General features: G+C 36.3%; 1 protein-coding gene across 1 annotated transcript; it reads right to left on the bottom strand.

Moving 5' to 3' along the window:
• Nucleotides 1–1503: 1503 nt before the first annotated feature.
• Nucleotides 1504–6277, bottom strand: LOC149426089 (clavesin-2-like). The gene has a single exon (XM_089635613.1). The coding sequence runs from the start codon at nucleotides 5935–5937 to the stop codon at nucleotides 4858–4860; it is 1080 nt and encodes a 359-aa protein (XP_089491739.1). The 5' UTR covers nucleotides 5938–6277; the 3' UTR covers nucleotides 1504–4857.
• Nucleotides 6278–17386: the final 11109 nt, after the last annotated feature.

Genomic DNA, 17386 nt, shown 5'->3' with positions numbered 1-17386 from the left:
ATCTGCGAGCCATATTAGGGCCTCAGGCGTCGCCATGTGAACCTCATCAATCCCGCCGGGGAATGAATGGAGCGGGCATTCGTTGACCACATGTTCGGTAGTCTGCACCGCACCACATTCACACATCGCCGACTCTTTAAGGCCCCATCTGTGCATCATGTGGGCACAGCGGCTATGGGAGCACCTTAACCTATTGATGGCGGACCAGGTTTTGCGAGGCAGTGAGAACCCAGGCTGTCTCTCGGTGGGGTCCTGTATGAGATGGGCATTTCCCACGTTGGCCCTTTGCAACTCAAGTTTCCACCTATCTTCTGGGGTGAGAGGTAGTCGGAGGAGCCTCTCTCCTTCCGCCCAGAAGGGCTTTATAAACTTTTAGTAAATTCGTAATAATATCGGAACATGTGTTCATGCACCCACTTTTGTCTTTATAATATATATACGGGTAAGCCACCCAGTGAGGCCAACATAAATATTGCACCAAAATAAAATAAAAAATATAATGATGAAATGCTAAGATTTTTATGAACTCGTGTTTTGAATCGTGACAATAAATTGTTATTTTACTAAGTTTATCAGGAAACCTACCAAATTATCGTTAAGGGCCTGCAATTCCAGTTCTAACCGGAATACGAATAATTTGAAGAGATCCTTAATAAATATGCAATATTGAATATCAGTATTTTTTCTCCTTGTATCCGGAGCGGTTATTCAAGCCATTTTTTAAAATTGGTTATGAACATCCATATTCCATTAAAAATTAAAAATATTTTAGATTAGTGAATAGTTGTTTCAATGTAATTCAAATTCAAGCAACAAGTGACAAGTCAATATAATAATAGTCAAGGCCAGTCAAGGCTGAACAACCGAACACTGATGTCTTTCATGAAGAATGTTTGATTAGATATTCATGCCAATAGACGATGAACAAAATAATAACCTTTTTTAATTAAATTTTTCTTTATATTTCAATAATCCATTTTTACTAACAAATGAAAAATCTATTTTAGATTAATCGTTTATGAAACTAAATCAATCGTCACACCATTCCACATAGAGTACTTGCATATATTATGAAGGTCACGGAAAATGTTGGTTATATTTGCAATACAAATAAACTGTCTACATGTATTTACACTGTAAAACCATAACGAAATGTTATCGATTGAATCAAATAAGTTCCATCAACAGTAATCAAATAAGTTCCATCAACAGTAATCAAATAAGTTCCATCAACAGTAATCAAATAAGTTCCATCAACAGTAATCAAATAAGTTCCATCAACAGTAATCAAATATGTTCCATCAACAGTAATCAAATAAGTTCCATCAACAGTAATCAAATAAGTTCCATCAACAGTAATCAAATAAGTTCCATCAACAGTAATCAAATAAGTTCCATCAACAGTAATCGCTTATTGACGAATTTAATAACTGCACAGATAATACAAATTATAAAATATTTAAACGTGTGCGAAATTTACGATTATTTTTTTTCTGTTAAAAGAATAATATTATATGTTAATATGATTAACATGGATGGAGCTAGGAGTATCCATACCTTTAGGGTAAACATTTGTAAAGGAAATTAATAAATTACTTCAATATTATCAGATACCTCTTTCAAATTAATCAACAATGAAAAATTTAGACACAGCTTAGTTGGCTTGTAAAGAAAGGTTTTATAAATTATGTTTTAAGCATCACACGGAGAAAAATAAGTATTGCTGATTTATTAAGAATCTCTTCGAATTATTTGGTAATCCGGATAAAAACGGGATTGCGGGCCCCTTATAAACTTTTAGTAAAATACGAATATATTATCACAAAGTGTTCATAAAATCATTTTATTTTCTCATATCTCATTTAGGAATTGACTAAATGTTTATCAGGAAATGGTCTGTAATCTGCAATTCCGTTCTTAACCGGATTACCAACTATTTTTGAAAAAAATTGAATGGAAGAATCTCTATAAGAATAATAAATTGGCAATACTCAATGAAAATAAATGCAATTTGTTCCTGAAAGAAAATCAACGCTTCCTACCAAATTTTCTTTTACAATTCGTTTTTCAAATGATAATTGACACTTTATTGTCGAAAGTTTCGCCTTCGTACCTAAAAAGGGACATTTGAAAGTCTTGAAAGGTGTATAATTAAAAATGCGATAAACGATTATTGGGATTTAATTAAAAATATCCACACACATTCATTGGAAAAGACTCTTCAACAATCGGATGGTTCTTGCTTAGAGGTTTTATACATTTTTATAAAAATATAGGAGTCCTGTACAACTTGTACCACTACATGTATATTCCTACGTAAAAATATGAGATTCACATTTATATTAATAAAGAACTTATTTAGGGAAAGTGTAATAAATAATCTAAATAATCTTGCAATATAAAGCGTAAATTTTCAAAAATATACATTCAGTGACTTGTGCAAATACAAACATATCATTAGACTAAACACATCGATCATATCGTAAACTTCGAATAGGAAGGGACCTAATTATACTCTGTTCACCGAGAAGAAAACATATTTGTAAAGGTACTACAAGATTATAGATATACTCGTACAAGTAAACACTAAGCATATCCGAATTTAAATAACTCTATATTATTTTTGGTCAACAAGACCTACTGGAATTAAACGGATTATAATATTATTTCAAATATAAAATGGAAGCGCCAATGAAGAGTGTACGATTAAATTAATGATAGTGAAGATATTTGTATTTATCTTAGGACGGATTATTTCATGGAATTTGAACAGATCATCAAATTTCAAAATTGATTTTCAAGTTCTGTGAAGGTTCTATTCAAGTAATATTATTATATCATCACTGGCCAGGGGCTTCAAAAACTGAAATTATAACAGAACTTGAATAGAACCTTCACTGGACTTGAAAATCAACTTGAAATTTGATGAATTATTTAAATTCAGTGAAACAATTCGTCCAGTTTCTTATGCAAATTTTATTATGGCAATTCCTTAGTTTCTTGTATGGATGTTTTTGTGTTTTAGGAAAATCATTGAATTGTCTTTTGTTCAAATACATTAAATAAGGCAATGACACAATAAACTCTAGGTAGGTGCGTCATTTCCCACAATATCAGCAACAACTGTGACAGAAGAAAAACACCATGTATTACTTTTTCAAATATTTGGGGAGTTTAGTAACCGTGTGAGAACTTAGCGTGGCTTGCCAATTGCGTTAGAAGCGCGCCTCTGTTTTCTACTACTGGAAATGCCTTGCGTATACGTAGATTTGAATGGAAACCAATGTCCATATCTAATATCGTATATCGTCATCCCATTTGAATTTCATAGGTGAAACACAGAATCCTCAAACTTTTGGATGACGAAACACGCCGCCCACATGGCATTTCTTGTTCTTTCATTATTCTACGTTTCCACTTATATACGTAGAATACCCGCTACAACGTATTTAACGTATATACATCATATTGTCATTATAATCTTTAAACTCACAATAATTACAATTTAATTCCAGTATTTAAGTATCTCGCTACCGTCCGCGGAAAAATCCCAGAGGATGCAGAGATTCAAGACGACTATAATCCAAATAATATTTGGATGATTTGTATAGCGCCGTTTTTGTGCAAAATCACCGCAAGGGCGCTCTAAAATCCAAACTTCAATTGGTAATTTCGAAGGGGGATATATTAGTCCCATGGAGAGGTCATACGTACGTCATCGATGATCGTCCTATTTCCAGATAAAGCTGGGAAAAATTAATACACGGGCCGTGCGTGCAGAGCCAGAGCCTTTCAATTAATAGGGAATAACCCAAGCAAAAACATTATTTTCATGCTCTCTTTTATTGCACTGCATAAAAAAACCAACCACCACAACAACAATCAGTGTTGGTGGTTGCAAAATTCAAAACACCTGTTGATAATAAATTTTATAATAGGTTCCCGATCAGGAAAGGAATAGGGGGTGAGGTTGACATTGAGGATGTCGTCAAATGTACTAATTTTGGTTGAGGATGTCTGTGATGTAACTTTGGTTCAATGAACTCGGAAATATTCAAATTGAAGTGTCAATTCAAAATTGGAACTGATGTGCCAAGACATCAGAAAAGCGATAAAGTACCTGTCTGTAATATAATATTTTTTAAGCAGAAGGTTATTGCAGTTCTATAATTGAAAGGTGTATTTCTTTTAGAGTTCATTTTGACAAGTAAAGTCTAAAGTCTGCGCTATTTTAAATTATTTGCTCATTCAAAAATACATCTAGAATCTAGAATAGACGAGAGTCCCAACTGATCACAACGTCTGAGGTATTTCTATTCTAATGTATTCGTTTGTTTTGTTCTCGGCAAACGAAAAGTAGAGTGGCGCCAGGGATTTTTAGAGTAAGTTTATAACAATGTATAATATGTACACAAAACACCTGTTTGGCACTTGAGCTTCCATGGACATATTGAGTCTCAACTAATGCTATTGATATGAACCACCGATGCTATCACGCGGCGCCCCACGCGGCTACCCTTGCTCATCTCCCCGCCACCTCAACACACACCTTTGGTTTACTAATACGTCCACATTTACACTACCCAATTCATATAACATATCTATCGTTAAGTAAGTCGAGTGTTTCAGTCGTATAAGTACATACTTAATAGTTACATAAACGCATCGATAAAATATTACCACAGATTTTAATTCACAAATAATACCTATAATGTAGTAGTTGTCGATCTACTTTTAAATATTTTTAGCAAAAATAAATATCACGTTACGTATTTCCGTTGTAACAACATCCCAACGCTGATTCATATTTACACTTCAAAACTGTGTCACATTTGCGCGAACTAAAATGTTTACAAACTAAATATCCTCTTCACAGTTCAATAATTGGGTTTTGGCACTTTTTTCCATTCCGTTATTGTTCATAAAACAAAATCCGTTAGACTTTTTATATCCCTTGTCGATTTTAGCACTTTCAAAATAATCGTCGTGACGTTTCTCGTTGCAGTCCTCCGGCCGCGGTGCCTCGTCCTTCCGGGCCGCGGCGGGGTCCTTGGCACGCACGGAGTCCTTGGCACGCACGGAGTCCTTGGCACGCACGCACGGAGCGGACGTTGGCAGCAAGCGTGCTAGCCACGGCTCCGTGCTGTGCGACGGGCCCTCCCCGCCCAGGTCCGACGGCAGGATGTCCCTGGTCAGATACTCGTGCAGCGTCGACAGGTTGTTCCCGTGCACGTAGATGCGCTCCTTGGTCTTCCCCCGGAGGAAGGGCTTGATGACCGTCAGCGCAGTCTCCACGTACCACGGCTGCGCGATGAAGTGGATGCCCTTGAACCTGGCGGGGAAGCAATCTTGCAGGCCTTCGATCATCAGCTTCAGGACTTTGGGGTTCATGTTGGAGGTCTGCTTGAAGGTGAACTCGGTCCAGTCCACCACTATGACAAAACCGTTCACCTGGTTCTGAACCTCCTCCAGCGCTTTCTCCAGCGACAGGATGAGGGCCCGGTAGACGGACACTAGCGGCAGGTAGTGTGGGGCCCAGTTGGAGGCGAATATGATGAAGACGCAGCGCCCGCGGCGGTCGCGCTCCCGGAGCACCCCGGGCAGCCCCTCGACCAGTGCGCGCGCCACCAGCGGGTCCTCCGCGGTCAGGTCGCGGAAGATGGCGGGGTTCTTCTGTCGGTAGGAGTAGTAGTTGATGAGCAGCTGGAAGGCCTCCTGCACGTCGTGCTTGCGAGCGTACAAGAACATTTCGAGGAAGCGGTCATCCTGGCAGCGGGACTTGTCCCGGAGCGCGAGGTCCAGGCTGGCACCCACCAGCTCGCGCAGGGTCTGCAGCGCGGCGTGGCGTGCCACCGGGTCGTGCTTCTTGGCTCTCCCTTCCAGCACCAGCTTGTCCGAGCCCAACGGACTCCTCCAGTCATACTCCAGGAACTCCATGGCGCCGTGGCAGACGTCACGCGGGCCTCATGCCGGCTGGGGCCGGGGACTTGTGCCACTGGCGACCGTTACACAGTTCGATGACTAACAGCGCCCACTGATGCGCGTTCTTTATTCCTCGCGAACTGTGAACTTTATCTCTCTCGAGATATGAACCAATGCACTAATATAACTATCTGACTTATCAGCAGTACTTTTGCTTAGAGTGAATACTAAAGCGAGCAGCTAGAAGCACAAAACGGCGCAGAAGGCTCGAGGTAACACTGTACAGGTAACAAAGCCTCGGCGAGGATGGTTGCTGGAAGCACACGGCACGCAGAACACAGTGCACAAAGCCCGCGCCGGTCGTCAGTAGACTGTGGAACTGTGGAGCGCGGCGTACCGGGGAACCAACAGCCGGCCCCCGCACCTGGCCCCGCACAGTGCAAGGAGGTTTTTCTTATTTTTACCAAAATATTAGCAACTCGAGTGTAAAAAAAAATACATTTTTCTATAAAACTAACTGCATTGATATGTAAGGGCCCGTTACCTGGATTAAGATGATATGATTAACATGTAATCTTTAATCATAAAAAGTGCTCCTAATTGAAGTACATTTCTTTAATAAGTGATACCACGAAGGAACTAGAAAAAAATAAAGTGAGTCTACGAAAATTATCTTGCGGTTTAAAAATAATGTTGCTTATTCTCCATCAAACCGTTACACGTTCATATGTAAATCACACTCACACGCATACTCAATTTAATCCTTTTTTTTCTTCTCCAGGTTTTTTTAATATTTTTGTTCATGTACTCTAATTATTTTTTTGATATTTCATGGGATATTTAGATTTTATTATCAATTTTGCTTTAGAAAAATCGATGAACAATGTGAAGTGCACTCCGAATGTTGCAAGGATTGGGTTTGATTTCCAGATTTCATAACGGTTTTTTTGTTATTATTTTACGCATGTGCATACTGTAATAACTAGGGACATTTTATGAAAATAACCTTTTATCATATTTTTGTTTATTTGTGCTGTATATTCATCGCCAGGTATAACATGTTCCGATCGTGAATGCTTGATCAAAATAACTACATATAAAGGTGTAGAAACATTAATAAATTAATTACAAACGTGCTTTACAACAAACAAACTGTTTATGTTTTTTTATTAATAATTATCTTACAAACTTACTTTAACTACGTTATTATATTAGAATAATACAATTATCAAACTTCATTGTACAACTTTGGATACACCATTATAGCTTTTACATTTTTTCATGTGCATCTTTTATCGCTGTATTAATTTAGCTTTCTTCTGTAAAATACCCAATATAGCGTAATAAAGGTGTTCTAAATACAAACATGCTTTACGACAAATTTTTCATGTTTATTTTTGTTAATATTAATAAAGTTACTACACATTGCTCTGCAACTGCTTTCACAGCACCTTAAGTACTTATTTTGTACTATTGTTATTATGTATACTATTATTGAACTCCTTTGTGCAACAGAACTCAATGATAACTTGTATTGTAGCTGCTTATATTGTTCATACTCATTTTTTTTAAAATTTAAAAGCCTTCACGGCGTGAATAAATAAACAAATGAATAAATACTGTAATGACAATATAATTTTTTTAAATTAAAATATGCCATATTTGTTCAGTTGGCGTTAAGCCCCGCCGCACTGTGTGACTCGGCCGACCGGATCACGGCTGGCTAACCAAGCAACCATCCGTTGGCCTCACGGTTCAAAACCTCCGCCGCACAGCGCTCCAAATCCCAACTGTCCCGGGTCCCAGCCAGTAGCCCGCAGCTCAGTGCCTCAGTGCACTGCGCAGTCTGCATATTATACTCGATTCCAATACACTTGCCAGATACCCCATAATCTCCGCTAAAGCACAGATAACCGGCAGACATAGATATTACAAGATAAGGCAGGTAAGTACTATCAGTTGTCAAAGTACCTACCCGCATTCTACCGTTTAACGCTGGCATACTTTCTATTGTGCTGGTATTGCGAGACAAACGATGAAGCATTGATGTTCAATTGTCTGATAACGGTTGCGTTAGAAAAGGGCATAACCCACCGCGCACATCCTTCGGACCAACAGTAACACATATATGTGGTGGACAACGAAATTGTTGTTTTCTTATGTGCATATATTATGTGCAAATATTTTTGATTAATCGCTTAGACACGGACGAATACTGCGATTAAAAAGAGAAGAGGATTTTTTTTCCATAAAATAACGTGAGTGGAGGAAGACTCTTGAGGAGGCCAAGACCCACCAGGGGTTGTAGAGCCAAAAGTGATGATGAAAATAACGTTCATATTTATTTACAACGGAAATACCTTAGATAATCAAGCCAGATTCTAAGTGGATTGGAAATAATGTTTTTACCTGGGAAACTCACCCGGGCCAAAATATTGATCAGCATTTTATATCGGTCCATTTACGTGTTGATCGTGTACCTATATATTTTATAATATTATATGCCACTACAACTATAACACGGTTCCTAATTCGTCACGGATCTATCGAATCAACGTGACTCAATAACGTCTCAGGACTCAGGTAGTAATCTCGGCAGGATACAACCTGCCAACCTGCAAGGCTGTGCTGGTAGATGTCTATAGAGAGTGTACTGCACACGCTGTAATGCATGTATCATAGCCGCTATAAACACAGTGGTGGTAGTTCGTATCGGCACAGACTGGCAACCTGTTGTAGATGGAATCATTGACTCCGCAGTGGGCCGAAGGTCGCACCAAGGATGATTGCAGATGAAGGAAGTGGCTAGAGGAGACTGCAGGAGCTGCTAGTGGTGACTAACTTACTAGTATGAATAGCCAGGGCTGCCAACTGTCAATAATAGTGTCGTTAAATGAACTACGAAATACATCCACGCAATCATTATTATAATGTTCCGATGCCACTACCACTACCCAAGGAAAGGACCCAACACAAAACTCCAAGGTGTTTGTTTATCCATGCAATTACGTCGATTAGTTTTTAAACAAATGTTGTTATTATTTTATGCTACTTTATACGATGATGGGAAAAGATAATTCATAGCTATAGTTACATAGTATCCGGAAACTAGTGGTACACGTGGAAAATTCGTAAATCTGCATTACATTTGGAATCGACTTTGAGGTATTAATTATTTTGTTTTGAGCGTTCGTTTTCGATTAATTTGAGTACGAAGTTAGAATTTTATTTGGTCGAATTCGAAATGATCGGTTGCTACGGGATTACTATCAGCTGTTTATTTATCTTTTTAGCTTTCGAATCCTAAACCTGGCAATTATAGTTGTTTTATAACTCTTGCGATGATAAATAAGTAAGGTAAAAATTAACAGAAAAATCAAATGAACAGGAAAATCAAAAAACAAATTCTTTTTGTGCTATGTGATGTGGATTAACCAGTTTCGCGCTTGTTCCATTAGTTTCCGGACACCATGTTATTACCTAACCAAACTGGACAATGTCAAACAATAATTCATGAAGATTACTTTTATTGGGTGAAGTAACAAATGCCTATTTTTAAAAATGACTATTACTAATTATTAAGAATCTCTTCAAATTATTGGTAATTCTTCTTTTTATGAACTCGTGTTCCGACACCGTGGATAATAAATTCGTAATTTATTAAAAGTTTATCAGGAAACCTGTTTATTCGTTCTCAATCACATCACTATTGTGTGTTTTCTCAGTGGGAGAAATGAATAGCGAGCGCTATAATAGTCAAACTCAAATGTCAAATAACCCAAATAAAATAAAATATTAAAATAAAATTCTTACCTTCCCACTTCTCTCCCTTTAAAATCTTATTATTTAATTTCTGATATGAAAGAATTTTCTGGGCTTTTAATTCTGGATTCTTGGAATATCAACAATACAACGGTTTCACACTATGGGAAGACAATACTAGGTGATGTCGATATAGGAGTATTAACTTTGCGAATTTTGTGGAACAGGTAAAAGATTTATTTCAACAGTATTCCTAAATGGAAGTTGTAGTTTTGTAAACTCGCTGTATTTTTTAAATTTATGTTCTTGTTTTTTTATTTTTGTTTCTTGCATATATTATTTTTTAAGGTAATTTATTTTTTTATTATTTCTTTCTCATGTTTCAAAATTGTCTGTCAGCAAAATTGTACCACCTACATGTAAAAGCCCTCTGGGCGTAATTAATTACGACAACAATTTACAACTTTATGGGGTTTATTTCAAGACGATATCGATGAACACTTTTCAATAAGAGGAGAGACATGAAGTATTAAACGGTTTGCTTTGTTTCGATTGCATTTATTAATTTACACAAGCCAGGTTTACGTTTGTTAGTAGCAATTCGTGGCACATAAAGGCTTGTAATTCTGAAGTTGCATTTGTGAGGAGCGATTTTTTGGGAAATGAAGATGTTGAAAAGTAATTATTTTAACATTTGAATTCACATTCACCGCAGTTCTCTGTATCCATTATTAAATTGGATTTAAAAGTCGTGACGTTATCATCCTCCTCTGTTATTACTTATTATATTGAGACACTTACACTAAACAAATACAAGTTCTCTCTGAAATAATATAGCCATGATGTCACCTAATACTTACACTATTATTTAAATAAACGGAATACAGGTACAGCTTCGTGTATGAGAGTGGTCAAAAGGATTTTTGATTTATCTACTCGAGCGAGTAGGTACACCATTGTTGTATAATATTAGTCTATGAGGTACACGCATCAACTTGTGGCTATATTCTATCGATTTCCTCGTAATATTTATTATCTTACAAACAGTTTATATATAAGTACTAGTTAATGATCATTATCTGTACGGATTAGTAGTAGTGTTTTGTGAACACCTCACTTGGAGAACCTGCGCTGAGGTGTTCGCAGTTCGCAGTTCGCATGTTTTAGAAAAAGTAATGCCGTCATAACGTAAGTAAAAACACGGCATCGTCCTTGAGATTACTGTGGTTCCACAAATACAATTAAAGTACCTACATCTAACAACAATTTAGTAAACAGATAATAATACTACGTGAAGTGTACTTAAATGCAGGGGGATATGAGGGGAGGAGAATAATTTTAAAATGGGGCTATTTGACAAGTCTAATTGTTAATGTACTAAATTGGTTTTATTTATTTTTATTTTTATTTCCAAAGCTTCTAGATTGTTCAAACATCCCATTTCTGTGTAGTATATCTATACCCGACTATTTATTAAAAGAAGATCTCTATCTATTAGGTGTGTTGCGAATTCTGAAAAACCTTTTCATATATTATGTTAATGGCAATGGTGGTTAGCTTACAGGGTATTGAATACGCTATGCTTAGATGCGAACCCGACGTTTAAGCGTCAAACGATTTAAACCAGCCGTACACACGATGTTACTGAATAAATACAGCTCACAATCTTTTATTCGTGTGGTCGAGGCCTGGTTTTTTAATACCTCCTGCTGGTGCATAATAAAATCACCAATAAAAATAAATTGTTTTATGAAATTAACTAGGAGTTCTGCGAACATTACCTGACCTCGCGTTAAAACAAGTATGTTTCTTATTTTCTCAAATCAAAACCGAAATTTACCCTGAAAACATTAGAATTGCAGGTAGGTTTTTAAAATATCTACCTACGTAAATAAAAATAACATATTTTACGTAACTTAAAAAAACAATTAAGGAATCATACCATATTTCCAAAAAATCTCAATGACAATTATTTTTTTAAGCACTCTTCATGGAGGCAGGTGAACCATAATATTGAAAACATGTGAATAAAAAGTTAAAATAAACACGAAGATTTCACATTTAAAAAAGGAATCTTTAGTGAACCAGTAAAAGTTAGCCATTTAGTCAAAGTAAGGTTTGCTTGAATAATAATGTGGTTGCGGCAGATTTTAGAAAACGGAAACGGACAGAATTTACAGACAGATGAAATGCAAAATGGTCCAGTTAAAACGACGAAGGATTTTAAGATAAAACATGAAACTCATTTTCATCGGTCTTCTGGCCCAAATGTGTCCAGTTTTTTGACGATCACCGATCATTTATCCCCGAGGTTACTAACTCTTTAATCCAAGTAATCCTATTTATGTTTTCAACCAAGGACGCTATTGAATGATTTTAATTCCATCTGCCGTTAGCCGCGCTACATTACGGCAAGCATTCAGTGCTATTTTAATATTATAGAGATTGTGAACTGTGATGGTGCAGTCGGCTTGCTTTGTCCTGCTTCGAAGTCACTCACTTCGTCAGTTATGTATTACACATCGTTCATCTATTTATAAAAAATAATGTTTTTTGTTTGTCCCATATAGACCTAAACACTACTGGAAAATTTCTGAAAAACTACGGAAAATTTCAAAGATTGTTCTTATTAGTGTCGGGAGTGTTTAGAGAGTGGTTGAAATAGTAGAAGAAGTCTTGGCAGGCCAAAGAAGACTTAATGCATTATCTCTGCCCTGGAATGGGACACGGAGTTGAATAATTGTCGATATAATGTCCTTTTTATAATAATTGTCGATATAATGTAGTTTTTATAATAATGGTCGATATAATGTAGTTTTTTTTTTTAATAATTGTGGATATAATGTAGTTTTTTAAATAATTGTCGATAGAATGTAGTTTTTATAATAATCGTCGATATAATGTGGTTTTTTTTAATAATTGTGGATATAATGTAGTTTTTTTAAATAATTGTCGATATAATGTAGTTTTTATAATAATTGTCGATAGAATGTAGTTTTTATAATAATCGTCGATATAATGTGGTTTTTTTTAATAATTGTGGATATAATGTACTTAGTTTTTTAAATAATTGTCGATATAATGTAGTTTTTTTTAATAATTGTGGATATAATGTAGTTTTTTAAATAATTGTCGATATAATGTAGTTTTTTTAATAATTGTGGATATAATGTAGTTTTTTAATAATTGTCGATATAATGTAGTTTTTTTAACAATTGTCGACATAATGTAGTTTTTTAATAATTGTCGATATAGTATAGTGTTTGTAATAATTGTCGATGTAATGTAGTTTTTTTTTAATTATTGTCGATATAATGTAGTTTTTTTAATAATTGTCCATATAGTGGAGTTTTTTTAATAATTGTCGATATAATGTAGTTTTATTAATAATTGTCATACAGCAGTGAATGGTGAATGCCCGAGGAAGACATGGCACGATCAAGTGAAATATAAACTTATGAAAATCAAACTTTTTCAATTATTTCTATAAATATTATTTCCACCTCAAAAATATACCCAGTTTTCAGGTTCACTAGAATTCACAACCTCAAAACTTTACTCCAAATCTTCCATAATCACGAGCATCGCCGGGTATATGTCAGCAAGTATTTAATAAATGTAATAATTGACCAATTAATGGCGGAGTTTATGTCACTGTGGACAAGATACACTATTTGATAAGAGGGCACGTCGCCTCTACCTCGACGCGAACCGCACCGCCAACAGATATAATAATGCACATAGATTTGCATAAATTAGAATAGTGTACAGTAAAGTATCTCGAAGAGAACAGGTTTCAAATTGTCCTATGATTATGCAAGTGTAACTAACTGCAGCGTATGCGGTGAAATAACGCCTAAATGCATCGTACCGTGTTCCCTGGGCTAGCTGCAGAGTTGCGCAGGACAAAATGATTATATATAAATGGCGAATTATCGATAAGCATAGCTAATTTTTTAAGACACTTTCCTCGGAGGAAGATTAGAAAATTATCTGGAATCAACAATAATCAAGTATGGAATTATAGACAGACCCGATTTAACTGAGTCTAATCACATTCAACACAACAATAAGAACTACTCGCTCGAAAATTATTTTTAATTGCTACACCAATGTCACACGGAGAAAACTAACTGATATAAATTATTGCTAATTAATAAAAAAATCTGGTCAAATTATTCGTATTTAACTGTTAAACGTACTTTTTTAACGAATGAATTGACAGATGTTCTAACAAACCATCAGTAAAACAAGAACGTGTAATGAGGATTTTAATATTTTATTATGAAATGGCCTGGTTTAAGAGGATTTTAATAAATCGGCAAATTTCATTTTCCTCCGTGCAGGGCTGAATCATTTAGATACTAGCCTGTATCTAGATTGTATGCACTTTGGGAGAAATTGTACATCTGTTCAACTGCACGGAATATAGTTAAAAGAAAGTTATAAAAACATACCTCGCAGGACTGAGTGATTTAGATACTCGCTTGTATCTAGGTTGGAGGCAGTTGGCAATACTTTCTGAGAAATTGTACATGTGTTCAACTGCACGGAATATAGCAAATTTTACTTTTGAAGCTGTATTTTTAAAGTGTCTGTAAAGGCCCATATGGGCATATAATATAAATAAATAGATCATGTTTTTTTCTGAACAGCCGTTTCCTTCGGGGATCACGCCCGTGCAGATCGCCCTGATGAGACAGGCTTCGTCACCCTTCAAGGTCCTGTGTCTCCGATTTAACGGATGGGCTGTGAGACATGGTCAGATTGGTCAGTCCAGCGCATCGGTAACAGTGACCTTCCTCTGTTTCTCCTGCCTTTCACTTCCCCAGTGACCATGGTGTCTACGTGTCATCTACGTGCTTGAGATACAGGTGTTTTAGATGTTCTTACACTTTCAAATGGTTTGTAGGCATGTGCACATTGGGAATCCACGATGTCCTGTGTATTTTAGCCAACAACACTTTTCAGAGATGCCTACTCTATTATTTACTGTTCATAAATATGAGGAACATAGACAGAGAAAAATGACTAATATTGAATATTTCTAATTTATTAAGAATCTTTTTTTTTAACACATCTTCGGATCTACCGGATCTGCCCTGATGATGGACACTGCAACGCTGTCCGAAACGTCGGCTAAAGAAGGAGTTAGCGCAACACGGCATAACACCCCAAAAACAAACAACAAAAATGCTTTTGGCCGTGAGAATCTAAAAACTTACCTTATTAAGAATCTCTTTAAATTATTGAAATCCAGATAAAAACGTGATTGTAGGCCCAACGAATGAAATGATAAGTTTCATAATATTTTATTCGATACTACAAAATACGAATGTATTATTACAATGTCGGAACACGTGTTCATGCAAATTCTTATATTTTCACATTTTAGCACGTGTTCAGATATATTAGGAATTTACGAAGAGTTTATCAGAAAACGGCCTGCAATCCCTTTTTAAACTGGATTACAATTAATTTGAGAGATTCTAGTATATCACTGATGAAGAAGATAACATTAATAAATATCTAAACGAAACTACATCCAAATGAAATAGAACAAGACACAGTAAAAAAAATAGATAGAGTCACGTGGGGTAACCGTGCGCAATTTTTACATTAGGATTTTTGTATTAAAAAGCTTTAGGTATTTTACTCATTTTTTTTTGTTTATTAAAATGATCGATTATTAAGGCACCTCAAACAACCATAAAAACCTCATATGGTTCATAAATGAAACAGTTATATAAAAAAGTTTACATGCATGTCGATTGCGTACACTTACCCCGTGTGCGGGGTAAGTATACGCATACCATAGGGTAAGTGTTCGCACCGCGAAGAGTACCCCCTATTGCAATTATCACACTTAAATTGCCTCTTATCGTAGTCTGTGCAGTTCTCATGTCACCATGATTTACACACAATACATTCTATCCAATCTTCTGTTGGTGGATCTCGATATTTCTCCTTGCATTGTGGGCAAAAATAGTCCCTAGAAGCCTGTTTTTGTGCTCTCTTTAAACAGTTATGCACGCTGGAATTTTCCGCCTTACGCTTTGTGGTGCGACTTTCTTGAAAAGAGGTGATCGTCCGATTTCCATGGTTTTAATTATTGGTTTTTGGACCATTTATGCATCTGCATCTCTCTGCTTCTGATGAAGTTTCTTTTTATAGAGACTTGAGGTAATTATTTCAGACTATCAAGCATTTTTTTGTCGTTTTTGTGTATGTGTTCCTTTTGGCAGAGGACTTACAACAAATATTGGGACGTTAAAGACTGATGTTGCATCTTGTGGTGGAGAGCTGGCCTGAACTTCAATTACATCTTCAATCGGATCGTAAGAAGCTGACGAATAATATTTTTATTAGGTCTGAGAGACGTTTGTGGGCTGCTTGGTGCCGCATGTATTTCGGCATAGCAAGAGATCTGATTGTTCAGAATATCTGCACTAATTATTGATCATATGTCACTTTGCTTTTGATTAGCTAACGGAGAGATAATGGATACGTCAGGTTGGGGCTCGAACATATCAGTAACAGAAGCAGCTGCAAAATTAGCTTCGGTGAAGAGTTCACTGTCTAAAGGATGTATTCCGCTTACTTTAAAACCTGATACCGCATTCCCCACAGTTGCAACTTTCTTGAAGGCTTTATCGAAAGTCAAGACAACTTGGTATTGGTTGATCTTGTTGATTTCAGCATACTCGTAAACAAATTTTCTCATTGTCTGCATAGTCAGGCCATAGAACATTTCGTCAGTTTTTTTAATCAACGATTTCGGCCTGAAAATAAATGAATAATTATTAGATCAATAGTTTCACGGAAAAATGACAACTGCACGCAGTTTTACTGCGGCGTTTACGCAGAGTGGCTTCACTGATCCCAAAAATATCTGCAGCAGCCCGCTGACTCTTCCCCTCTTTCATAAGCCTTTTTGCAGTTTCAATCTGCTCTTGAGTGCAAACTGATCTCTCCGGGTACTTTCTCACGTACACAAGCGTTTCACTTTAAAAAATAACGAGAGTTGAAATATTATGCTATAAAGTCAATTTTATCTATCGGGGTAAGTGTTCGCAATCGTCCAACTGCGAACGCTTACCCCAGCACACTTACCCCATCACACCAAAATTCAATAAAATTTAAAAATCAGATTAGTGGTTATCTTTATTAGAATTATAACTTTGCACCCGTCTAACTAACAATATTTCACCAAAAATTATAATAGACCACGTCGCTCTGACACAGCTGGTTACACAATAGCACACATCCGTAACGGAGATGAAAAATTTAAGAAAAGCACGAAAAAAAGTAATTTACCTACCAGTTTTTATTGACAAATCAGCATCCACTGTACACATGTCCTGCTTCGGCGCGATCCAGAAGGCTACTGAATTAAGGAACGCGCGGGCGCTTAACAGGCACAATCTTGTCAGAAACATCACTGCGAACACTTACACTCCGCGTACGGTTACCCCACGTGACTCTAACGGTCAGAACTAGTTGCAAGATGACATTGTTAATTCTGAATATGATATCGACAAATGTGGCGTATAATAAATATGTCCCAAAGGTACAATTGTTTTTATCTTGTTCGATTTCATTTAGATTTATTAATATAATCTTCCTCTTCAATAATATATTACATTGGTGGGTATAACCATCAAAATAAGTTAAAAAGAAAAAAATGTAAATTGGCAATAAA

Source organism: Hesperophylax consimilis, chromosome 1 (assembly GCF_061612785.1).
Source record: "Hesperophylax consimilis isolate HC1 chromosome 1, BYU_Hcon_1.0, whole genome shotgun sequence".
In the NCBI taxonomy this organism is placed as follows: Eukaryota; Metazoa; Arthropoda; class Insecta; order Trichoptera; family Limnephilidae; genus Hesperophylax; species Hesperophylax consimilis.
Note: the sequence above shows the minus strand (reverse complement) of the source record. Positions and strands in the feature narration are given on the sequence as shown.

Excerpts from the sequence above, each read along its gene's own strand:
- LOC149426089 (XM_089635613.1), bottom strand. The coding sequence starts at position 5,937 with ATGGAGTTCCTGGAGTATGACTGGAGGAGTCCGTTGGGCTCGGACAAG.